The 23456-nt window shown below is 42.2% G+C and overlaps 1 protein-coding gene across 2 annotated transcripts in view; it reads right to left on the reverse strand.

The window, feature by feature from the left end:
• The window catches only part of SPTBN5 (spectrin beta, non-erythrocytic 5), a 466593-nt gene that overhangs the window by 46080 nt on the left and 397057 nt on the right, over nt 1-23456 (reverse strand). For both annotated transcript variants that reach the window (XM_073638836.1, XM_073638835.1), the window contains exons 47-56: nt 17244-17416; nt 16701-16791; nt 15560-15706; nt 12676-12813; nt 12316-12560; nt 10366-10552; nt 10058-10270; nt 8669-8868; nt 8202-8406; nt 6012-6206 (exon numbers count right to left, since the gene is read on the reverse strand). In XM_073638836.1, the coding sequence (XP_073494937.1) occupies nt 6012-6206; nt 8202-8406; nt 8669-8868; nt 10058-10270; nt 10366-10552; nt 12316-12560; nt 12676-12813; nt 15560-15706; nt 16701-16791; nt 17244-17416 (1794 nt within the window). The remainder of the gene's footprint in view (nt 1-6011; nt 6207-8201; nt 8407-8668; nt 8869-10057; nt 10271-10365; nt 10553-12315; nt 12561-12675; nt 12814-15559; nt 15707-16700; nt 16792-17243; nt 17417-23456) is intronic.

Raw genomic sequence — 23456 nt, forward strand, 5'->3', positions numbered from 1 at the left:
TGAAATTGGTTCTCCAGAGCTGACCACAACTCCTCAGCTGTGTGACTAACATTTCCCAGACATTTCAATGTAAAAACCGCCTGATGACGTTGAGCCCTACTGCCAGCATAGTAAGGAGGTGTGCAGGATCCCTTCTGCGCAGTTAGAAAGCTTGTGGCATGACCAGACAGGCTTTGGGTGCAGGTGGAAGACCGAGAGGAGGTTGAGGAGGCAGAAGCAGTGGAGGAACTTTGACATAAAGAGGATTGACGCACAACTCGTGGGGACGGCAAGACTTGGACAGCAGCCCCTTGTCCTGCTGTCACCATAGTTACCCAGTGCCCAGTCAGCGACATGTAACGCCCCTGTCCATGCCTACTCGTCCAAGTGTCTGTGGTGAAATGCACCCTGTCACACACAGAGTTTCTCAAAGAAGCGGTGATGTTGTGTGCGACATGCTGGTGGAGCGCAGGCACACCTTTCTTTGAGAAGTAGTGCCGACTGGGCATCTGGTACTGGGGCACTGCGACGGACATAAGGTCTCGAAAATCCTCTGTGTCCACCAGGCGGAAAGGCAGCATTTCTGTAGCCAAGAGCTTGCAGATGGTGAAATTCAACCTCTTAGCTTTCTCATGGCTAGGAGGAAATGGTCTTTTACTTGTCCACATCTGAGGGACCGAGGGCTGGCTATTGTGCTTAGACGGGGTTGATAAGGGTGTCCCCGGCAAACTGCCGGTCTGTGAGGAAGATGCAGGCGGACATGTTAGGTTGCCTTGATCCAAAGGTGGTGCTATCGATGTCGGACAGCGCTCAACACCAGCTGGTGTTACCACCTCCAAAGAAAATGATGACCTGCCAATCACGCTGGCTGTTGCGGGTAAAGAGGTGGCAGGTCTGCGCCCCAAAACAGGTGTGACTGCTGTCCCCCCAGTCACAGAGGATGAAGAGGCCGCGGATGCACAAGATATGGCAGACGGTGATTGGCCCGGCCGGCTAGGCCGCATTGTAGCACACTGAGCTTCCCACTGCAACTTATGCTTCATGTCCATGTGCCGGTTCATGCATGAAGTACTCAAACTATGTATTTTTTGGCCTCTACTTAGCTTTTGCTGACAAATGTTACAGATAACACGAGTTGGGTCATCTTTATCGATCTGAAAAAATGCCCAGGCTATGCAAGGCTTAGCACCCATGCGACCTGAAGAGCCACCACGACTTGTGGTGAGAGGCAGAGTTGTGTTTGAGGATGCAGTTGTTGACGTGCTTCCAGTACTACGTCTCTGTCCAGGAAGGCGCAACCTGACCTCGTCGTCACTAGCATCTTCCTCCACCTCCTCTGCTGACCTCATCTCTTGGCTGACTGTGGGTTGACAGTAAGTGGGATCTCCGACCTCATCATCATCACCCTGTGCGTTATCACACCCGTCGTCCTCAGAGCCAACCTGTTCCTGCCCTGACAAAAAACTAAAGTTGTCGCTCCAATCAGGTATTTGAGTCTTATCATCGTCTTCCTCATTGTCTCCACCAACAGGAGTTACAGTTTGGGAATGAGGGTCTACATTATGGTCAGAACCTTCTGCGTCTGGTCCTGGATCCGACTCATAAAGATTCTGGGCATCAGTGCAGATCATTTCCTCGTCTGGATTCACAGAAGCGCTGGAGTCGACCTCTGATTCCCAGGCTATAGTATGAGTAAACAGCTCTGCAGACTCAACCATCTGTTCTACCTCATACTCAGACGGGCAGCTGGAGATTTGGGAGCTGTGAGGAAGCAAGTGCGATTTGGGTGACACCTTTGAGGACTGGAGTATTTGTGATGTTGAAGTTGATGTGGAGGAGAGACCACTTAAAGGAGCACTTGATATCCGTTGAAGCACCTGCTGTTTTTGTGCCTCATCTGGAATTTGTAGCGATTGGCGTGGCCGTAAGAAAGGGATCTTATCACATTGTCCGCTAAAAGAAGTAGACATTTTAGTTTGGCTGGAAGATGGTCTTTCTTCTGCACCTACCCCACGGACACAACCTTTTTTCCCCTTCCCAACACGCCTATTCCCCTTTCCACCAGCAGCAGGCCTTTTTCCACTCATTTTGGTGGTTAACTAATTCACAACTCTGGAGTTGTTTGCACAAAAAAACAATGGATGGTAACCGAGCAGAGCTGAGTGGCCAAACTGTGGTATTAGGCCAAAACTATTGGCTGGGTTAGATGCAGAAAAAAATTATTTTGAATTTGCAACCTGATGGAGGTCAGTATAGATGGACTAACACAAATAGTCCCACACACTGCTAGAAGCCCAAATATTTTTTCAGAGGTACTGTAGATGCAGATAAAAATTATTTTTAATTTGCAACCTGATGGAGGTCAGTATAGATGGACTAATAGACCAAGTCCCACACACCGCTAGAAGCCCAACTATTTTTTCAGAGCTAGATGCAGAAAAAAATTATATTCAATTTGCAACCTGCTGGAGGTCAGTATAGAAGGACTAATAGAACAAGTCCCACACACTGCTAGAAGCCCAAATATTTTTTCAGAGCTAAATGAAGAAAAAAATTATTTTTAATTTGCAACCTGATGGAGGTCAGTATAGATGGACTAATAGACCAAGTCCCACACACTGCTAGAAGCCCAAATATTTTTTCAGAGCTAGATGCAGAAAAAAATTATTTTTAATTTGCAACCTGATGGAGGTCAGTATAAATGGACTAATAGACCAAGTCCCACACACCGCTAGAAGCCCAAATATTTTTTCAGAGCTAGATGCAGAAAAAAATTATTTTTAATTTGCAACCTGATGGAGGTCAGTATAGATGGACTAATAGACCAAGTCCCACACACTGCTAGAAGCCCAAATATTTTTTCAGAGCTAGATGCAGAAAAAAATTATTTTTAATTTGCAACCTGATGGAGGTCAGTATAGATGGACTAATAGACCAAGTCCCACACACCGCTAGAAGCCCAAATATTTTTTCAGAGCTAGATGCAGAAAAAAATTATTTTTAATTTGCAACCTGATGTAGGTCAGTATAGATGGACTAATAGACCAAGTCCCACACACTGCTAGAAGCCCAAATATTTTTTCAGAGCTAGATGCAGAAAAAAATTATTTTTAATTTGCAACCTGATGGAGGTCAGTATAGATGGACTAATAGACCAAGTCCCACACACCGCTAGAAGCCCAAATATTTTTTCAGAGCTAGATGCAGAAAAAAATTATTTTTAATTTGCAACCTGATGGAGGTCAGTATAGATGGACTAATAGACCAAGTCCCACACACCGCTAGAAGCCCAAATATTTTTTCAGAGCTAGATGCAGAAAAAAATTATTTTTAATTTGCAACCTGATGTAGGTCAGTATAGATGGACTAATAGACCAAGTCCCACACACTGCTAGAAGCCCAAATATTTTTTCAGAGCTAGATGCAGAAAAAAATTATTTTTAATTTGCAACCTGATGGAGGTCAGTATAGATGGACTAATAGACCAAGTCCCACACACCGCTAGAAGCCCAAATATTTTTTCAGAGCTAGATGCAGAAAAAAATTATTTTTAATTTGCAACCTGATGGAGGTCAGTATAGATGGACTAATAGACCAAGTCCCACACACCGCTAGAAGCCCAAATATTTTTTCAGAGCTAGATGCAGAAAAAAATTATTTTTAATTTGCAACCTGATGTAGGTCAGTATAGATGGACTAATAGACCAAGTCCCACACACTGCTAGAAGCCCAAATATTTTTTCAGAGCTAGATGCAGAAAAAAATTATTTTTAATTTGCAACCTGATGGAGGTCAGTATAGATGGACTAATAGACCAAGTCCCACACACCGCTAGAAGCCCAAATATTTTTTCAGAGCTAGATGCAGAAAAAAATTATTTTTAATTTGCAACCTGATGGAGGTCAGTATAATGGACTAATAGACCAAGTCCCACACACCGCTAGAAGCCCAAATATTTTTTCAGAGCTAGATGCAGAAAAAAATTATATTCAGTTTGCAACCTGATGGAGGTCAGTATAGATGGACTAATAGAATGATGCTATGCCCAAAAGATTTTACTTCACTAGGTGCAGTAAAAAAATTGGTATTCTATACACAGGTGGTATATCTTGCAACACAGATAGGCTACTCCACTGACTAACACACTCTGCAATAGGCCAAAAAGGATTAGCTTTGCTAGATTCAGCCAAATGCTGTGAAAAAAACTTGCACAGCACTGGCACAGACCTGCCTGGCAAAAACTGATAGGAACTGATGTAACCTAGTCCTGAAAAGGACTCCAATTACAATTAGTCTTTACTCCCACAACCTATCTATTTAAGAGTACAGACCTGCTTGATAAAAGTCGTAGGAAATGCTGTAACCTAGTCCTTAAAAGGACTGCAATCACAACTATTCCCTACTCCCAAGCTATCTGTAGATTTGTGCGAAAATTGGCTTGAAATTAACAAGGTATAGCGCACACAGCAACAGCGGTGCCGTCTAACATGCAGCTGCAGCAGTGAGAAAATGGTGGCGACGGGGAAAATGGCTTGGTCTTATAGGGCAAGGACATGTGACATACACTGCCAATGACACATGCCCTTGCTTGTGTGAAAAAAAGCACTTCGCTCCGTGTGTGCGCTGCTGATAGGCTGACAGATTGCACCTCCCCACTGCAAATGCGGGAAAGAGAAAAAAAAATGGAGATCTTCATTGTTCCTGCAGAGATCCATCCCCTGCCCCTCCCCCCGCCCCGCTGTACACTCAAACTGCATATTAACATTAATTTTCATCATTACTGAGAAAAAATCCAGTTATGATTTTGGTGCACGAACAGTTATCGAACATAACCTCGAACAGCCGAATTTTTCTCAAATTGTTCGTGTTCGCCGACCGGCTCGAACACCGCCCAAAACAGCTCGAATTTGAGATTGGCGAACAGTTCGAGTAGAACAACGCTCATCTCTACTCAGCCACAGTGATCTTGGGGTTCTTCTTTACCTCTCTCACCAAGGCTCTTCTCCCACGATTGCTCAGTTTGGCTGGAAGGCCAGGTCTAGGAAGACTTCTGGTAGTTCCAAACTTCTTCCATTTAAGGATTATGGAGGTCACTGTGCTCTTAGGAACCTTGAGTAATGCAGAAATTCTTTTATAACCTTGGCCAGATCTGTGCCTTGCCACAATCCTGTCTCTGAGCTCCTTGGGCAGTTCCTTTGAGCTCAGGATTCTCATTTGGTCTGACATGCACTGTGAGTTTTGAGGTCTTATATAGACAGGTGTGCCTTTACAAATCAAGTCCTATCAGTTTAATCAAACACAGCTGGACTCCAATGAAAGAGTAGAACCATCTCAAGGAGGATCACAAGGAAATGGACAGCATGTGACTTAAATATGAGTGTCTGAGCAATGGGTCTGAATACTTATGACCATGTGATATTTCAGTTTTTCTTTTTTTTAAAAATTGCAAAAATTTCTACATTTCTGTTTTTTTTCAGTCAAGATGGGGTGCAGAGTGTACTTTAATGAGAAAAAAAAACTTTTTAGAATTTACCAAATGGCTGCAATGAAACAAAGAGTGAAGAATTTAAAGGGGTTTGAATACTTTCCGTACCCACTGTATCTCACTCTTCAGATTTTGTGCTATTCTATGCCTGATGAAGAAACCTGAGTAGTTTCGAAAGCTTGCAATTTGTTACCATCTTTTCAGTTAGCCATTAAAAGGTATCAACCACTGGGGACTCTCAAATCTAAATATTTTTCTATCTATTTGCTAACACGGTACAAAAATATATTTTCCCTGTACAGTAAAAGTTATGATTTAACATTTTCCCATTGCTCCTGGAGCCAAGTTCTCCTAGACCCTTCCTCCATTTCTGACCTGGAGACCAGTCTGGTGTGTTCCTACACTCCTTACACCACATCCTGACCAAACAAGGTCTACAAGGGTACCTATGTGACTACAAGTGGTTTTCACACTGAATTGTCCTGATTACCTTTACCTGGACCTCTTTAAAGTGGAAAAGATTCCTATAATTATATAAAGCACATACCTTAGCACGGTTTTCGATTGACTGACAGAGGACATCCCAAGTGCGGTTCACCTCCTCTGCTTTCTTCTTTATTCCTTCAGCCTGGCCGTGAGACTCTTTCAGCAGTCCTGATGCCAACTCATTTAGAGACCACACTTTGCTCTTACCCAAAGTCTCTACTTCCTTAACAAAGTTCTCAAACTGTTTCTCTAAGACCTGTAAAGATAAAAGACATAACATATAACCAGAAAGTCTAAAGGTGTGTTTCCACCAACAGGAAACCATGTACCTCCAAGAACTTACCTCTCTATTCTGCAGTCCCTCCCCAATACCTGCACATACCCCGAGATATATATGGTTGACAAACCATACTGAAAATAAATATACCACCTGAACAACCACTAGTGAGTTATCATATGTCCTTGATTTCTCTTCCGAAATTTTTTTTATATGCAAATAGCCTCTTCAGAGAGAAAGATCACAGGTACTCTTTCTAAAATTCTTGCTATAAAATGAATGGGGATCTTCAACAATCTTTGGGCATCAGCCTATCCTAAGAATAGCTCTTCACTTATAAATTCCCAAAGGTTTTAAGCTTACACCATAAATTGCATATAAATAGCCTTGACCCAATGCGATACCTAAATAAATATTCAAGGTTAGCAGGTAAAATATATCTGAAATGCATCAGCATGATACAGCCAGCAGGTGTCAGAGTAATTTTAGAGGAAGGGCCTTTAGCTTTTGCCAAAAATAACAACTGCACAATAGTAGAAATACAATGTCCTGCATTATAATATACAGTAGATAATACAGATGAGTAGATCACTTTGTGCAATTCCGATCCACCGGCCAGGTTAGTGCTCTCTGGCTGTGGATAGGAAGATTTTCTTACCCTCCAGGATCCCAGGCTCGGCTTATGGTTAGTTGGGCTGGCGAGACATCACCTGTGTACCTGTCACGCTAGGTGCGGGGAAAGCCAATTGTACAACGATGGGAAAAGGGGGGAACCCAACAACTAGGGAGAGTAGAGACCCCTAGGCAGATCTTACAACACCCTGACTCCCCTACCATCCCTAAATAGATTCCGCACCTGTTGCCTAACAGGATACCTAATCCCTAACTGTCCCTAGAGCTAGGCCCTAGGTAGGCAGGGTAAGAGGTGAGCACTAGTCAGCCTCCACTGCAACTAAAGACAAAGTAAAACAGACAAAGGGAAACACTTAGCTTGAGAAGACACCAGAGAGAAGATGACAATAATCCACCAAGAAACTCCAAGAAGAAACTAGCCGGATGCTAGTTCTCCAGGCCTAAGCAGGGGAAAATAGTACTATCACCGGCGACTCTCTGGAGACTCTGAGGGTTTTTATATATCAAGCAAGGGTGTGTCAATTAGTAGCAGAAGATGGATATCACTGCTGGGCCCTAGCGAGAGACGGATGCCACTACACTACAGAGATGAAAGAATCAAGAAGGTGTCTACAAAGCTAAGCGCAGCGACCTTCTACAGCCGGATCCAGAACGACTGTCTGTCAAACCTGATACACCTGTGACAGTACCATGCCGGCGAATCAAATGAGATGTCATGCTAGGCCGGTAAATCAAATGCTGGCTCGGGAACCTGGAATATTAGGAAATTTGTGCAGCTCCTATCTACGATCAGAGAACACTGACTTGGACCGTGGGCCTGGGTTGCACCAAGCAATCCGTTCATCTTTAGTAGATATCTTTACTAGGACCATACCGCTGTCCAGCCTCCCGGCTCCCTGTCTGCTGGGTACAGTTAACTCATGATGATTGACATTTCGAACCAACATCATGACTGCATCACTGTCTCGAACTGTGCACTTTCCCGTTTTGCAAGAAGAGGTAGCTTTGCACCTGCAGGAACGGAGGAGTGCAGAGGCACTGAAGCTTCAGAGCAGCACTTGTAAACTGGATAGCAAAGAACTTACCTAGGAAACTGACCACCGCTGATAGGCCGCAGAGGTGACAGGTAACCTGGGCAATGAGCAAGAAACTATAGTATTAAAATCCCTGCAGAATGGGGAGAATCTTTAATTAAGAAGTAAATTGCAAAGTGGCTAGTTTTTACAAGCACTTTTTAATTTTACCCAATTCAGAAGATAACTCCAACCCCCTTAAGCAAATTCTGTGTCTTCTTTGTCCAGCACAATGATTCCTGCAGGTGAGTAACACGGGCTCCTTTACCTTAAAGCCTTCCAGATCTTGTCCAAAGTCATCAGATTCAGCTGTAGTCTTCTTGCTAAGCAGCCAGGCCTCTACGGTATCGGCTTCTTTTAGATACTGGAACAGCTGATATTGCTGCTGTAACTGAGCTCTGCGCAGCTCGGCTTTCTCCAGCAGGGAGTGATATTCCCTCAGAACTGACTGCAGTTTTGGGATCACTATCGAACTACAAGAGAGATACGTAATGTACTTCACTCCGTAGGTGTTTTTATTTTTATAAAAAAAAGAGCAAATATTTTGGATATTACATTAGGACAAATTAATATCTAGCTGAATAGCGCAGCACTGCTGTGCAGGAAAAAAAACTGTGCAGTGCCACAGCATTTTACCAGAGCTGTGGTCCCTCCAATCTTAAGATCAATACAGGTCCCAGAGATAGGACCCTACAAATAATTAAGTGAGTCCTCATTTAGACATATATTTGATACCTCTCTGGATTTTCGTTATCACTCTCCAGACTTTTTCCGGTTTCTTTCAGCTTGTTGATTCTTGGGGAGAAGCCTTCTAGGTCCCGTATGGTGGTATCTAATTTCCGCACTAGTGCTTGGGTGGATTCTTCATTTTTTCCACTGTCTGATGACTTAATTATAATACCCCTCTCTGCCATCCATACTTCTGCTTCTAAGAGCTGAAAATAATCACAGGTGTTTCAAGGGGTTCAGACCAAGAATAAATACAGCAAAGTATGCAAACAAGGGGCTGCCAAGTAGCTGTAGTGCAGCCAGGTGATATTGTCTCAGAGGACATACCATAAACATTAGACAGTAACCCTGGTTGTAAATTTGTATGCAATCAATCAGTAAGAAACAGGAAAATAAGAAACTTTCTAATATATCTTATCAGAAATATCTGCTTCTTTCTCCTCCTGGACTGATCATTCATTTTCAAAATTCTTGAGATAGGAAATGACAGTTGGTGCTCATAAAGTTCTATGGAGAACTGTAATTGTTGTTTCAGGAGAACTTGCAGCTGAATGTCTGTGTCGCTTCAGGTGAACTTGCAGCAGAATGTCTGCGTCTGTCTCTAGCTCCTCCCTCCTCCATAGAATGTTACGAGCACCAACTGTCATCTATTTCAGTAATGGGAAAAATCTATCTTCAGCGAAGACAGATTCTTTACATTAAGGAGATAGAAGATGACAGCTATTATTATTACTATAGCACCATTTATTCCATGGCGCTTTACATGTGAAAGGGATATACATAATAAAAACAAGTACAATAATCTTAAACAATACAAGTCAGGGACTGGTACAGGAGGAGAGAGGACCCTGCCAGCGAGGGCTCACAGTCTACAAAGTTACTGCTGATATGATTCCTTGTAGACAGAAGGAGGAGGATGGAGAAGTTCTGCCATTAGCGGTTCCCTCCTCCTCCTTCCTCCCCTCTACATTGTATCTTAGTAGCAACTGTCATCTCCTATCTCAATAATGCAAAAATCTGCGTTCGGTGAAGACAGATTTTCTCATTACTGAGATAGGAGATAACAGTTGATCCTCATAACATTCTATGATAGGGGGGACCTAGAGGCAGGCAGATATTCTGTTGTAAGTTTTCTTGAAATTACAATTACAGTTTTCCATAGAACTTTATAAGCACCAACTGTTATCTCCTATCTCAGCAATGGTAAAGTCCGTATTCACTGGATACAGATTTTACCCGTGAATTGAGAATGAATGATCAGTTCAGGAGGAGAACAAGCAGATTTGTCTGATAAGATATATTACAAAGTTACTTATTTTCATGTGTACTAATGATTTGTGAAATAAAAATCAAAATGACTGCTACTCTTTAAGTTTAGTGTTTCCCCAAACTCACCTCTGTCAAAAACTGTTGGGCTTCGCAGGCCTGGGTCAGCCGCTTTCGTCTCCTTTCTGCTTCAGCTTTTAAAGTTTCTGCAGCCACTTCCAACTGACGTAATCGATTGTCAATCTCATGGCTGGCAAAATGGTTTCCTCTCACCAATTTCCGGCCGGTGCCCATCACCGCTTTCGTCAACGCTTCTCGACTGCTGATTTCATTTTCTAAGTTCTGCCGAGCGGAAAGTGTAAACGTTAGAGGCTCGTTCTTAAAAAGTACGTGCACTTTATTGCAAGATTTATTTTGCACTGTTTAAATGATGGTACCTGGTGCTTCTCTAGCAATGCCTGAGCGGTGGTCAGTGACTGGCCGCACTCCTTGGATGAGGCAAGTGGCATCTTGTCTTCGATCCATGCCAGTTCATCATCAATATCGCGGAAGAACTGATCTAATAATTTCCTGCCTTCTATAGCTGCTCTGCACTCCTGCAACGGCTCATTAAGGCTCTTGTATCTGATGAAAATAAACCAGCAGAGATATGAAGGGAGTCTGTCCGCCTAATTGTGAGATTTGTATAGGGAATATATCCCCTGCAAGTCCAGGTGCTCCATTTATACAGTTTGGGCTAATAAAATCCCTTTAAAGGGAAACCCTTTAAAGGAAATCTATCACCAGGTTTTTGCTACCTCATCTGAGATCAGCATACTGTAGAGAAAGAGATCCTGATTCCAACGATATATCACTTAGTTTACTGGGTGTAGCTGTTGTGATACAATCAGAGCATGTAGCAGAGCTCAGAAATCTAACCCGGCCCACAGCACAGCTCTCTATTGACAGTAAGCTGCTAATCAGTGGTGGGGGCATGGTTAGACCAGGAAGCACCTGGCAGCTAGTCTGGCAGTGATAATCTCCTGCTGATGAAACCTTCATTGTATTGAAACAACAGCACACAGCCTAATAAGTGACGCATCGCTGAAATCAGTTTCTCATGCTGCCCTCAGATTACAAAACAAAAACCTGCTGACACATTCACTTTAAAGTAAAATTAGGGTGTTTCTGTTTGGAACTTTGTGGACAGGATTTTTGCATTGTTATCCCATAGAGCATTTATTCCAGCACCCAAAAAGAATCTATGGTGCTGGAATCAACTGTTTGTATGATATCGTCTTCACTTGGACGTCCACCAATTAAACCGTGTAGCATCGGCGTCTCAGCCTCCTGCCGGGCAGAGACGCCGTTCCCCTCACCGCCGCAGTCCTGGTCCGGCGTCTTCCTGCTCCCCTCCTGCTGCTGCTGTGGCACACACCATGCACAGCTTCCCGGGCACTGTGCTTAGGGCGCGCGTGTGCTCCCTCCCTCTTAAAGGGGCCGCGCGTGCCGTCCTAAAGAGTCCCTGGCCAATGGCTGGAGGACTTCCCCTTTATAAGGCACCTCCTCCAAAATGGAGGTGCCTTTGCAAGGTTGTTGTTTTGTGTGCTAACACTTTCCTCAGCCCTCAGGTCCCGCTGCCTGTCAGTTCAGCCCGTCAGTCTGTCTAACAGTCCAGCCCGCCAGTCTATCAGTCCTGCCCGCCAGCCTGTCAGTATCCTGCCATGCCCGCCAGCCTGCCTACCCGGAGCACCTGTCAGTAACCTGCCGTGCCCGTCAGCCAGCCTACCTGGAGCACCTGCCTGTTACCTGTCGTGCCCGCCAGCCTGCCTACCTAGAACACCTGCCAGTAACCTGCCGTACCCACCAGCCAGCCTACCTGGAGCACCTGCCAGTTACCTGTCGTGCCCGCCAGCCAGCCTACCTGGAGCACCTGCCAGTTACCTGCCATGCCCGCCAGCTTGCCTACCCGGTGCACCTGTCTGGCTATCCGCCGTACCCGCCTGCTTGCCTACCCGGACCACCCACCAGCCTTCCTACCGTGCTCATCCGCTGTACCGGTCAGCTTCTGTCATTTGACCCATGGGAGTCACCTGCTCTCACACAAGGTCGGTCCCAGAGTGGCACCTGGTTCACCTGCCCGGTCCCTCCCTGGTTCACGGAGTCGACTAAGTCGCCGTGTGACCTGGGTCGGTCCGAGTAGGCACTTAGTTATGCCCCTCTGGTCCCTCCTTGCACCGAAGCACAGAGGTTCCACCATCCGGGCCCGTAACAGCCCGTTGGGTTTCAGTATTAGATCATTTGCCCCAAATATAGAATTATTATTAGAATTAAAAAAAATGTGACTGCTGGCAAAATCAAGCCCAAAAATAAAAGCAAACAGTATAAAGTCATAACCAATGACAAACCTGTGAACTAGAATCCGAACTCTGTCTTCTATTTCATCTGCCAGGAAGTGACCCTCCTGTCGGAATTCACGAGTTTTATCTGCCAGACCTTGGAGTCTCTCTCCGTGGCTAGTGATGTTTTCTTCAAGCTCTCCAAGATTCTCAAGTGTCATGAGCTCTTTACCTTTATTAGCAGCGTCCAGCCTGGCTTCCACTTGGTCCAGCCACTTTTCAATGTCCTCTAAACTTCGCTGAAATTGCAGTGCCTGGATGATACAAGATAGAGGAGTGCCCAGATTATAATTCATGGCATCATAATAAAAGACAAAAGCTCCACTACTGGAAAATGTACTTGGGGTGTAGCCGACATTGTTCTGTCACCTTATAGGCAGCCTGCAGTTTGTTTGCCTTTTCGGTACATTTTTCCAACAGCTCAACCCAGAGTTCCTCCATTTCATCAAGTCTTGTTTGGATGATATCAGAAGCATAATGATTAGATTGCAACATCTTCTCCCCATCCTGAAAAATTCAAGATCACCGAGTAAAGTGTGTGTAATAATAAGACCTAAAAATGCCTTCAGTCATGTCTTATGTCTACAGCAATCTTTCAATATTTTATAAGTTTCCCTTTAAAATCTAACCACTCTTAAAATTAGGAGATGCAGAGACATTTTATCTCCTCCTGTAAAGTAGGCCATAAGGGTATATTCACATATAGCAGATTAATTCCAGAAATGTTTCCAAACAAAAAAATCTATTCCATACAGTACATCTGAATGGGGTTGTGTATGGATTTCAGAAAGCCCCATTCAAATAAACATAACTTTTGATGAAATTTCTACAATACATCAGCCTGGTGTGAACTTCCCCTGAAGGGACTTGTTTTTATGGCTGACGTGAAAAGGACCAAAGCTTATGTTTCCACAATAACCATAATCACTCAATACAGGTTTTTGACATGTTGACTTTTTTTTTATTGAACGCGGACAGCTTTGGCTCACACCAAAAGTTACGGCTTCAACGACCATAAGTGTTGACGAGACATGTACTTGTGGTTTCAACGACCATTAGTGTTGACAAGACATCTACTTGTGGTTTCAATGACCATAAGTGTTGACGAGACATCTACTTGTGGTTTCAACGACCATAAGTGTTGACGAGACATCTACTTGTGGTTTCAACGACCATAAGTGTTGATGAGACATAGTCTTGTGATTGAAAAAAAAATCAATGGATGCAATAATCCATATAATACACATTAATTGACCACTTCCAGACTTTTTGGCTTAGAAAAAGTACAATTTTTGCCTTTTGTTTGGTCCTCAAAAGTGGATAGTATGATGGAGAGAATGCGTTACATGTGAAGAGGGAAGATTGCTGCTTCCTTGGATTGAACATGCATGACAACCTATGCCAGACAGTAAGTATTATGTGGATTGATGCAAAAGTCGAGGGTCAGTCTAGTGATATCAGTTTTACGTATTTTCATGTACTTTTATATGTTCGATTATATTCAGTGTTGGTGCATTTTAGTTGGGTAGAATTTTTTAATTGATAGTATGCCCACTACACTGAAGTATCTCCAGAGCGTTTTTCTGGAAGTTATATTCTGGAAGTGCTGAATTGATATTTAGTGACGCAAGGCTGAATTGTGGTGCTAGTGTTCTCTGCATATTGAAAATGAAAAGAAATCATCCCCTGTAGTAAACAAAGGTAAGCTGGAAATGCTGTGCTGTCTACAGCACAATGATTTGGAGCAAGAAGAGCTGAGCAGATTGGCAAAAGAGTCCATATATTTTGATTTTTTTCATTGAAATCCCTGCTCATTCTGGGATTAGAAGTTAAGCGGGTGGTCCTGACCAATGAATGACAACCGACCCTGTATGAGGAGCATACACTGATGGTAATCAATGATTAGGACCACCCACTCGAATGCAAAATCCACCGTGTTTCAGGGTGTTGCCTCTCATCAGTGCAAGGTGTGAGATCTGATTTGGCTAGTTGAGATGCTCTAGACTGTGGTCTAAGGGGTAACGTTTCTCCTTCTGGAGCGTGACAAGAAAAACCTGGCAAGTTAGAGTGTCACTTTGACATGCCAGGCCTGGCTTGTCACTCTCCACAAGGAGAAACATTACCCCTTAGACCCCACTAAATAAAATGCAAATACTCTGGATTTTCCCAATCCCTCCTTCTTTATAGTATTCTGCTGGCAGATCAGACTGCATGTTCAATGTAACAGGTTTCCTCTAATATCTACATTTTTTAATAAGTGTGAAAAGTTCATCATCTATCCAATCTTAGTCTTGTACTACAGTTTAAGCTTATCTAGACTGCCTAAAAGTCCTTAGACATATTAGACCAAAATGGGCGGGATCGGCTGACAGTCTAATGTGTACAGAGGCCTCCTGACTCTCCCCCAACAGATGATGTTGGGAGAAAGAAAGATCGGCACTTTGAAATTCCAATTGCCAATGCTTTTGTTCGACACTGAGATAAACTGCTGCCAGAGGAGATTCTCGTAGGGAGCGCAAGAGCAATCGGCCAAGCTGAGTGTTTCTGTGGTCGGGGGATATAGCAGTCGATCAAACAATCTTTCAGCCTACAGCTGTAAATATACATATTGTCTCTTCAGAGAGGATGAGGACTAGAACGCTAACGCCACCTATTGGAAGCAGCGATCCTGAAAGTCAATATCCACGATAGCTGCTTCCAATAGGTGATGCTAGAATTCTAGTCTTCTTCCTCTCTGAAGAGACAATTTGCATATTTAATTTCCCAGAGGAGCATGCATGGCTTATAAGTCTCCACAAGAAGAAACATTATCCCTTAGACCCCAGCCTACAGCTTTGTAATATGTACGGGATCTTTTAGTCTTTGAAACTGGTCTTTTGTAGTATAGTCTTTGTTTTGGCACCCAACATGTAAATGACCAATTTTTACTTTTGAACTGGCAAATAGGTTTCCCTATATTTAGTCAAGACATTTTATATATTTATTAAACCACTTATATGATCCTAAATTCTGTAACTTGTTATGTTTTATGTACAAACCAAGCAAAATTTTAAATTGTCACACTTATTAAAAATATCAATTTTTTCAAAGAATGCTGCATCTATTGATCTATTTTTTTTACCAAAATCATTTTGTTTTCTCATAGGACTCCAGTTCCAATATCAATGCAGTTAAACAGGTGACATTTTAGAAGTACAGATTTCTTGACATCACTTTTTCATCTATGCACAAAGCATTGCTATAATTTCCTTACAGCTCTTATGCTGTCCAGTCGATTGCGATTTGCTTTAATCTCTGCCTCAAATGTTTGATGTTTCTGAAGCTTGGTCTGAAGGTTGCTGGGGTCTCTCCAGCTATCATCCATGGCAATGCTGTTCTTCTCAAGCATCCAGGCACCCACCTAGCATAAAAGATGGACATATGATGTGCTTAGTAATGAAGTTATTTTTTTAAAATGGACCCAAGTGTACATTTGGCTGAAAAAAAGCATTTCTGCCATAAGATTAGGACAGTTTGGCTTCTACATCCTTTATTTATCAGTGAACACAACTTGTGTTTGAGAGTGAGTAATCCTAGGGAAGCTGAAGGAGCAGGTAAGGGAGCCACTGCCTCAGCTTCAAACAGCTGTGTGATAAAAACTGTGCATATTAGCAGAAGTTGAAGCTCAGAAATCTCTACACCATTTATATATCGGCATTACTTTACTGGAAAGAAACTGTGATTGCTGCAATTGGAATTGAATCTCTGTTAAATCATCATTTATCTGGATGTACCTGTGTATTCGTGCAACAAGTAAAAGTTATCAACAGCCCCCCTGGCCTCCCTGTTTTCTGGACTATTTAGAGTGCACCACATTACATCACAATACCAGGAAGCAGACGTTAATTAAGTGCACCATGGCGTCACAAACTTTATTTTATTTTATTTGTGACTGCTATGGCAGATTGGTAACTTCGGCACATTTCCGTGACACTTGCGATCAGAAAGGTTCCCTAAGTTCCGTGGGAAAACCTGTCAAAAAGTGTTCATTTTCCCTCTATTGATAATGAAGGGAAACTAAAGTATTAGACAGTTGTTTTTACCTGGACAGCGCTTTGTTTTCACTGAGATATTTTTATATAGAGCAAGAAGAATTCTTTACATGAACTTTCAGCTCTAGCTAACAGTTGAGGGTCTAAATGAATTGAGAATGTGTTTTCTACACCAGATAAGACATTTTCCTTAGCTAGGACACCATTTACAATCAGCCGAAGATATCAGCAGAAAGATAAATGACACTTCTGATCATGCTATGCTACTTTGTTCTGCTGAGAGGCATCGGACCCCAGAATCCCTAAGATTATTGTTGTTATTGAGTATCCTACTGACTATACTAGCTTTCGACATGACCAGACCTCGTACGAGCTCTTGAGAAATTTCTGCAGCTGTCTGGACTCCTCAAGTTTCTTCTTACGAGCCTCGGACAAGTTCAGGAGTTTCTTTTTTCTGGAGAGGAAACAAATAATACTCTAAAATCGGTGAAGCAAGTGATAATAAAACCCCATGGCTAAAAGCTGAGATACTGGTATTTTAATTGAATATATCACGTAAGCACATTTATTATTCTGAATTTCCTACTTTATACTGTCAGGATCTCCTGATGTATAACTCTAAAAAATGCCACTGAATAGGTGTGCATCTGTCGGTCATATGATCCTATTGTTAAAAAAATATATACATACCTATATCTACACAAACACACACACATGTATAACTAAAAAAAAAATTTGGGGGGGTATCTATCGCAAAAGCGGGAGCATGAGTACCTCTAATGTTTCACACCACCGCAAAGTCATCTTACACATTAAACTCAATGATACAAACCTTATTACAGCAGCAAGCTCCAATCAGCTAAAAGAAAAGTTTGTTTGTCAAGTTACTTGGGACTTTATTCTTACCTCTCCAGCACGGCCTGGCATTTATAGGCAATGTTCTCAGAGTCGTAATGTTGATTGTCTATTAGCTGTTTGGCAAATGCTTCCATTTCGTCAATTTTGCCCATCTGGGCATCAAGAGCCTTTTGAAACTTCTCATGCTTGTTCTGAAGGCTTTCTACACTGGTGACTGAGTCCTACAATAAAAATAATTTAGATTTAAACATTTAGAATAACAACCTTTCCAGAGGAGAACTCACTTGTGGTCAGATGTGGCCAGATTTGTAGCGTAGTTTAGTGTATTTGTGGTGTATGTATACAGTTTGTGATTGAACTGCTTAGATAGGCACAAATGATGTAGCCAGATGATCACCAACTACACTAAACTATCTGCGATCATATGACATTGCCTAATCCACTAACTAAATGGGAATCTGTCACCGGATTTTTTGCTACCACATCTTAAAGCAGCATGATGTAGGGGCAAAGATCCCAATTCCAGCGATGTGTCACTTATTGGGCTGCTTCCTGTCATTTTGATAAAATCTCTACTTACTCTGCTGCAAACCTAGCAGTTCTCAGAATGCTGAGCTCTCAATGACCCCGCCCACCCAACTGATTGGCAGCTTTCAGTGTACACTGTGCATAGGCAAAAAGCTGCCAATCAGTGATGGGGGCGGGGTTATACCGAGCTCATGAATATGGAGGACTACATGGCAGCCGGTTTATTAGTCCTCTAGTGATAATCATCACATGTCGAAAAAACAGTAATTTTTATCAAAGCTGCAACAAGCAGCCAAGTAAGTGACGCATCGCTGGAATCAGGGTCTCGGTCTCTATATTATGTTGGTTTCAGATTAGATGGCAAAAACCTGGTGACAGATTCCCTTTAAGGGGTATATACATATTTGTTACCCCTCAGTGGCTTCTCATCCAGCCAAATCAGACCTCTTTGCACTTATGAGGGGCAAATACCCTGAAACATGTATCTGTAAATAGAGTGTCTGCTTTGGCTTTTATCCTAAGTCATGCGGCAAAGGGTCGATATTGATTTTTAGGATTGCCACTTATAATAAGGGGCGATAGAGTTCTCGTCCTCTTCATCTTTAAAGAGACAATTTGTAAACTGAACTATTTCTTAGGGTTCCTAGGTATCTAAATGAAACATAAAGCTGCTTTGCCAATATTCTTGATCAAAACAGCTGCTATGCAGACCTACAACTGTGCTCAAAAGTTTACATACCCCGGCAGAATTTTTCCTTTCTTGGCCTTGTTTCAGGGAATATGAATGATAACAAAAAAACTTTTTCTCCACTCATGGTTATTGGTTGGGTGAAGCCATTTGATGTCAAACTACTGTGTTTCTCTTTTTAAATCTTAATGACAACCAAAAAACATCCAAATGACCCTGATCAAAAGTTCACATACCCTGGTTATTTTGGCCTGATAACATGCACAGAATTTGAAACAAATGGGTTTGAATGGCTACTAAAGGTAACATTCTCACCTGTGACCTGTTTGCTTGTAATCAGTGTGTGTGCATAAAAGCTGAGTGAGTTTCTGGGATCCAGACAGACTCTTGCATCCTCCATCCAGCCACTGACGTTTCTGGATTGTGAGTCATGGGGAAAGCAAAAGAATTGTCAACGGATCTACGGGAAAAGGTAGTTGAACTGTATAACACAGGAAAGGGATACAAAAAAATACCCAAGGAATTGATAATGTCAGTCAGCAGCATTCAAACTGTGATTAACAAATGGAAAATCAGGGGCTCTATAAAAACCAAACCACTGTCAGGTAGACCAACAAAGATTTCGGCCACAACTGCCAGGAAAATTGTTTGGGATGCAAAGAAAAACCCACAAATAACATCAGCTGAAATTCAGTACTCTCTGAAAACTAGCGGTGTTGCTGTTTCAAGATGCATAATAAGGAGCAAAAATGGGCTGCATGGTCGATTCGCCAGAAGAAAGCCATTACTGTGCAAATGCTAATAAAGTATCTCGCCTACAATACGCCAAACAGCACAGAGACAAGCCTCAAAACTTCTGGAACAAGGTAATTTGGAGTGATGAGACCAAAATTGAACTTTTTGGCCACAACCATAAAGGTTACATTTGGAGAGAGGTCAACAAGGCCTATGATGAAAGGAACACCATTCCTACAGTAAAGCACGGAGGTGGATCGCTGATGTTTTGGGGATGTGCGAGCTACAAAGGCACAGGAAACTTGGTAAAAGTTGAAGGAAAGATGAATGCAGCACGTTATCAGCAAATACTGGAGGCAAATTTGCACTCATCAGCCCGGAAGCTGCGCATGGGATGTATTTTAACGTTCCAACACGACAATGATCCAAAACACAAGGCCAAGTCGACCTGTCATTGGCTACAGCAGAAAAAAGTGAATGTTCTGGAGTGGCCATCTCAGTCTCCTGACCTCAATATCTTTGAGCCACTCTGGGGAGATCTCAAGCGCGCAGTTCATGCTAGACAGCCCAGGAATTTACAGGAACTGGAGGCTTTTTGCCAAGAAGAATGGGCAACTTTACCATCTGAGAAAATAAAGAACCTCATCCACAACTACCACAAAAGATGTCAAGCTGTCATTGATGTTAGAGGGGGCAGTACACGGTATTAAGAACTGGGGTATGTGAACTTTTGATCAGGGTCATTTGAATGTTTTTGGTTATCATTAAGATTTAAAAAGAGAAAACACAGTAGTTTGACAATAAATGGCTTCACCCAACCAATAACCATGAGTGGAGAAAAAGTTTTTTTGTTATCATTCATATTCTCTGAAACAAGGCCAAGAAAGGAAAAATTCTGCCGGGGTATGTAAACTTTTGAGCACAACTGTATGTGATTACACAGTTACAGAACCCCTGTATATTCTGATCTCGCATTCATGCCCTCATTTGCCCTGTTGTCAGATGGCACCCAGTGCTGTATCTTCTACTGACATCCCTCTATTATATTGTACCCATTATAGCCATTCTCTATAACTTTTTGAACTTGTTGTTTTACAATACAATAAAATATATGGTCAGCAGACTGGGCTCTCCTTAAATATATACTATAAATGCCTCTAAAATTCAAGGTCATCAGCCAAAACAAACGTGCAGCCACTTTCCTTTTTTTGGGGTTTGTGATCTAACCTTTAAACAGAAAACCACTTTTATTGCAGGCGGGCGGGCAGGCAAACGTTTTGTTGTTCCTGCTCTGCTAATGACATAACCAGTCATAGGAATATTGCATTTTAATTATCAAAGCGAGACCACCCACTATTCAGACAGCAAAAAAAAAAAGCCACAACATATTCTCTAGTGAGCTGTATTGGTTCGCTGCCTTAGAAATGAAAGAACATGACTGGCATAAAAAAGCAATAAACTTGGTTAAAAGCGATAATTTATAGTTATGGAAATGACGTAATATCTGTTGCAGTCTGGATTGTAAAGAGTGAGCTTGGATGCTGCCATAACATGGTCATATATACAACCCCTGGCAAAAATTATGGAATCACCGGGCTCAGAGGATGTTCATTCAGTAGTTTAATGTTGTTGAAAAAAAGCAGATCACAGACATGGCACAAAACTAAAGTCATTTCAAATGCCAACTTTAGGGCTTTAAGAAACACTAAAAGAAATAATACATCACTAGTATTTTGTTGCACCACCTCTGGCTTTAATAACAGCTTGCAGTCTCTGAGGCATGGACTTAATGAGTGACAAACAGTACTCTTCATCAATCTGGCTCCAACTTTCTCTGATTGCTGTTGCCAGATCAGCTTTGCAGGTTGGAGCCTTGTCATGGACCATTTTCTTCAACTTCCACCAAAGATTTTCAATTGGATTGAGATCCGAACTATTTGCATTGACCTTATGTGTCTTCTTTCAAGGAATGTTTTCACCGTTTTTGCTCTATGGCAGGATGCATTATCATCTTGAAAAATGATGTCATCATCCCCAAACATCCTCCCAATTGATGGGATAAGAAAACTGTCCAAAATATCAATGTAAACTTGGGCATTTATTGAATATGTAATGACAGCCATCTCCTCAGTGCCTTTACCTGACATACAGCCCCATATCATCAATGACTGAGGAAATTTGCATGTTCTCTTCATGCAGTCATCTTTATAAATCTCATTGGATCGGCACCAAACAAAAGTTCCAGCATCATCACCTAGCCCAATGCAGATTCGCGATTCATCACTGAATATGACTTTCATCCAGTCATCCACAGTCCACGATTGCTTTTCCTTAGCCCATTGTAACCTTGTTTTTTTCTGTTTAGGTGTTAATGATGGCTTATGTTTAGCTTTTCTGTATGTAAATCCCATTTCCTTTAGGCGGTTTCTTACAGTTCGGTCACAGACATTGACTCCAGTTTCCTCCCATTCGTTCCTGATTTGTTTTGTTGTGCATTTCCTGTTTTGGAGACATATTGCTTTAAGTTTTCGGTCTTGACGCTTTGATGTCTTCCTTGGTCTACCAGTATGTTTGCCTTTAACAATCTTCCCATGTTGTTTGTATTTGGTCCAGATTTTAGACACAGCTGATTGTGAACAACCAACATCTTTTGCAACGTTGCGTGATGATTTTTAAGAGTTTGATAAACCTATCCTTTGTTTCAATTGACATCTCTCATGTTGAAGCCATGATTTATGTCAGTCCACTTGGTGCAACAGCTCTCCAAGGTGTGATCACTCCTTTTTAGATGCAGACTAACGAACAGATCTATTTTGATGCAGGTGTTAGTTTTGGAAATGAAAATTTACAGGGTGATTCCAGATTTTTTTCCTCAGAATTGAGTGATTCCATAATTTTTTCCCTCTGCTTGGTCTGAAAAAAATTACCCTTACTGAGTACCACATTTTTAATCTTGATTTCTTTTAGTGTTTCTTAAAGCCCTAAAGTTGCTATTTAAAATGACTTTAGTTTTGTGCCATGTCTGTGATCTGCTTCTTTTCAACAACATTAAACAACTGAATGAACATCCTCCAAGCCCGGTGATTCCATAATTTTTGCCAGGGGTTGTAGGAGATCCAATCTGCATTGTAAAAAAATAAAGACATGATAAAATGATGGACGCAGAGAAGAATATATGTGCCAAATAGTAGTTACTTCCCACTGGCTGTAATGCATGGACTGGCCGAGTCTGCCAGAGTAAGCGCTTGTCTATAGAGTCGTTCTGTGTTCTGGCTCATATGGCCCATCTCCATTAGGGGACCCACTATCTAAAAAGTACATTCACGCTATTAATGGCATGCGGGCAGGGAATGACAATCCCCCGATGATGTGTGCTATATAGAGTTGTTGGACCACCCACTCAACAAATTACCCAGAAGGTAAATAAACCCTAATTAAGGGATGCAATAAAACATGACTTTTATTAATTTACATTAAAGGTGGTCCATATTTAAAATTACTAGAGTGAACCTGTATTGTTCCAATATCTAAACGTGGTTCCTAATATTGGAACCCTTCCCCAATTGATAAGAAAGTTCAACCTATTCGTGAGCCTATGCTTTCTTCTCTAGATCATGGGTGCAGTCCATGAATCTATATAGCACTTTTCAGGTACATCCATTTCATTTTTTTTCATACAGGTATCACTCAAGATACTAAAAAAAACCACTCATATAGGCTCCCCAACAAGTTTCCTATGGCTTCCTCAGGGGGCTGGGTTATACTGTAGCCCCAGTATAGCCCCAGCCCCTGAAGAAGCCTGTATAGGCAAAACTATGTGTGTTTTTTCAGTATCTTGAGTGATACATGTATGAAGGAAAATTAAATGGATGTACGAATGCATATGCTCGACATCCGTTCCACTCAGACTGGTCATTGCAGGTCCCAGTTCTTGGGATTGGTGTAGACGGGGGTCCCAATGGCCAGCGCCTCAGCAATCAATAAATTGTCCCCTATTCTATTGAAAGTTATACATAGTATATAGTTATTCTTTACTCTGAAAATTTTGGGAAGAAGTCTATATTCAGCTTTGGCATTTGTATGCTCTAGTTGCCCCTGAAGGGGCTGTACGAAGCTGATGACTATGTATATTGGATGCCACAAGTCATTGGAAGCCCCACACATACTCTTATACTGTGTATACTGTAAGCCACATGTTATTGGAAGTCCAGGGTCAAACTTGCTCACAGGGGAACAGGTGTATCCTCCGGTGGGCCCCTTGTGCTGGAGTGAGCCATTTAACCCCCAACATTGGCAGTAGTTTTGTCCAA

The sequence above is a fragment of the Phyllobates terribilis genome, unplaced genomic scaffold (assembly GCF_046119375.1).
Source record: "Phyllobates terribilis strain yellow unplaced genomic scaffold, ASM4611937v1 Scaffold_7__3_contigs__length_470593459, whole genome shotgun sequence".
Taxonomy (NCBI): Eukaryota; Metazoa; Chordata; class Amphibia; order Anura; family Dendrobatidae; genus Phyllobates; species Phyllobates terribilis.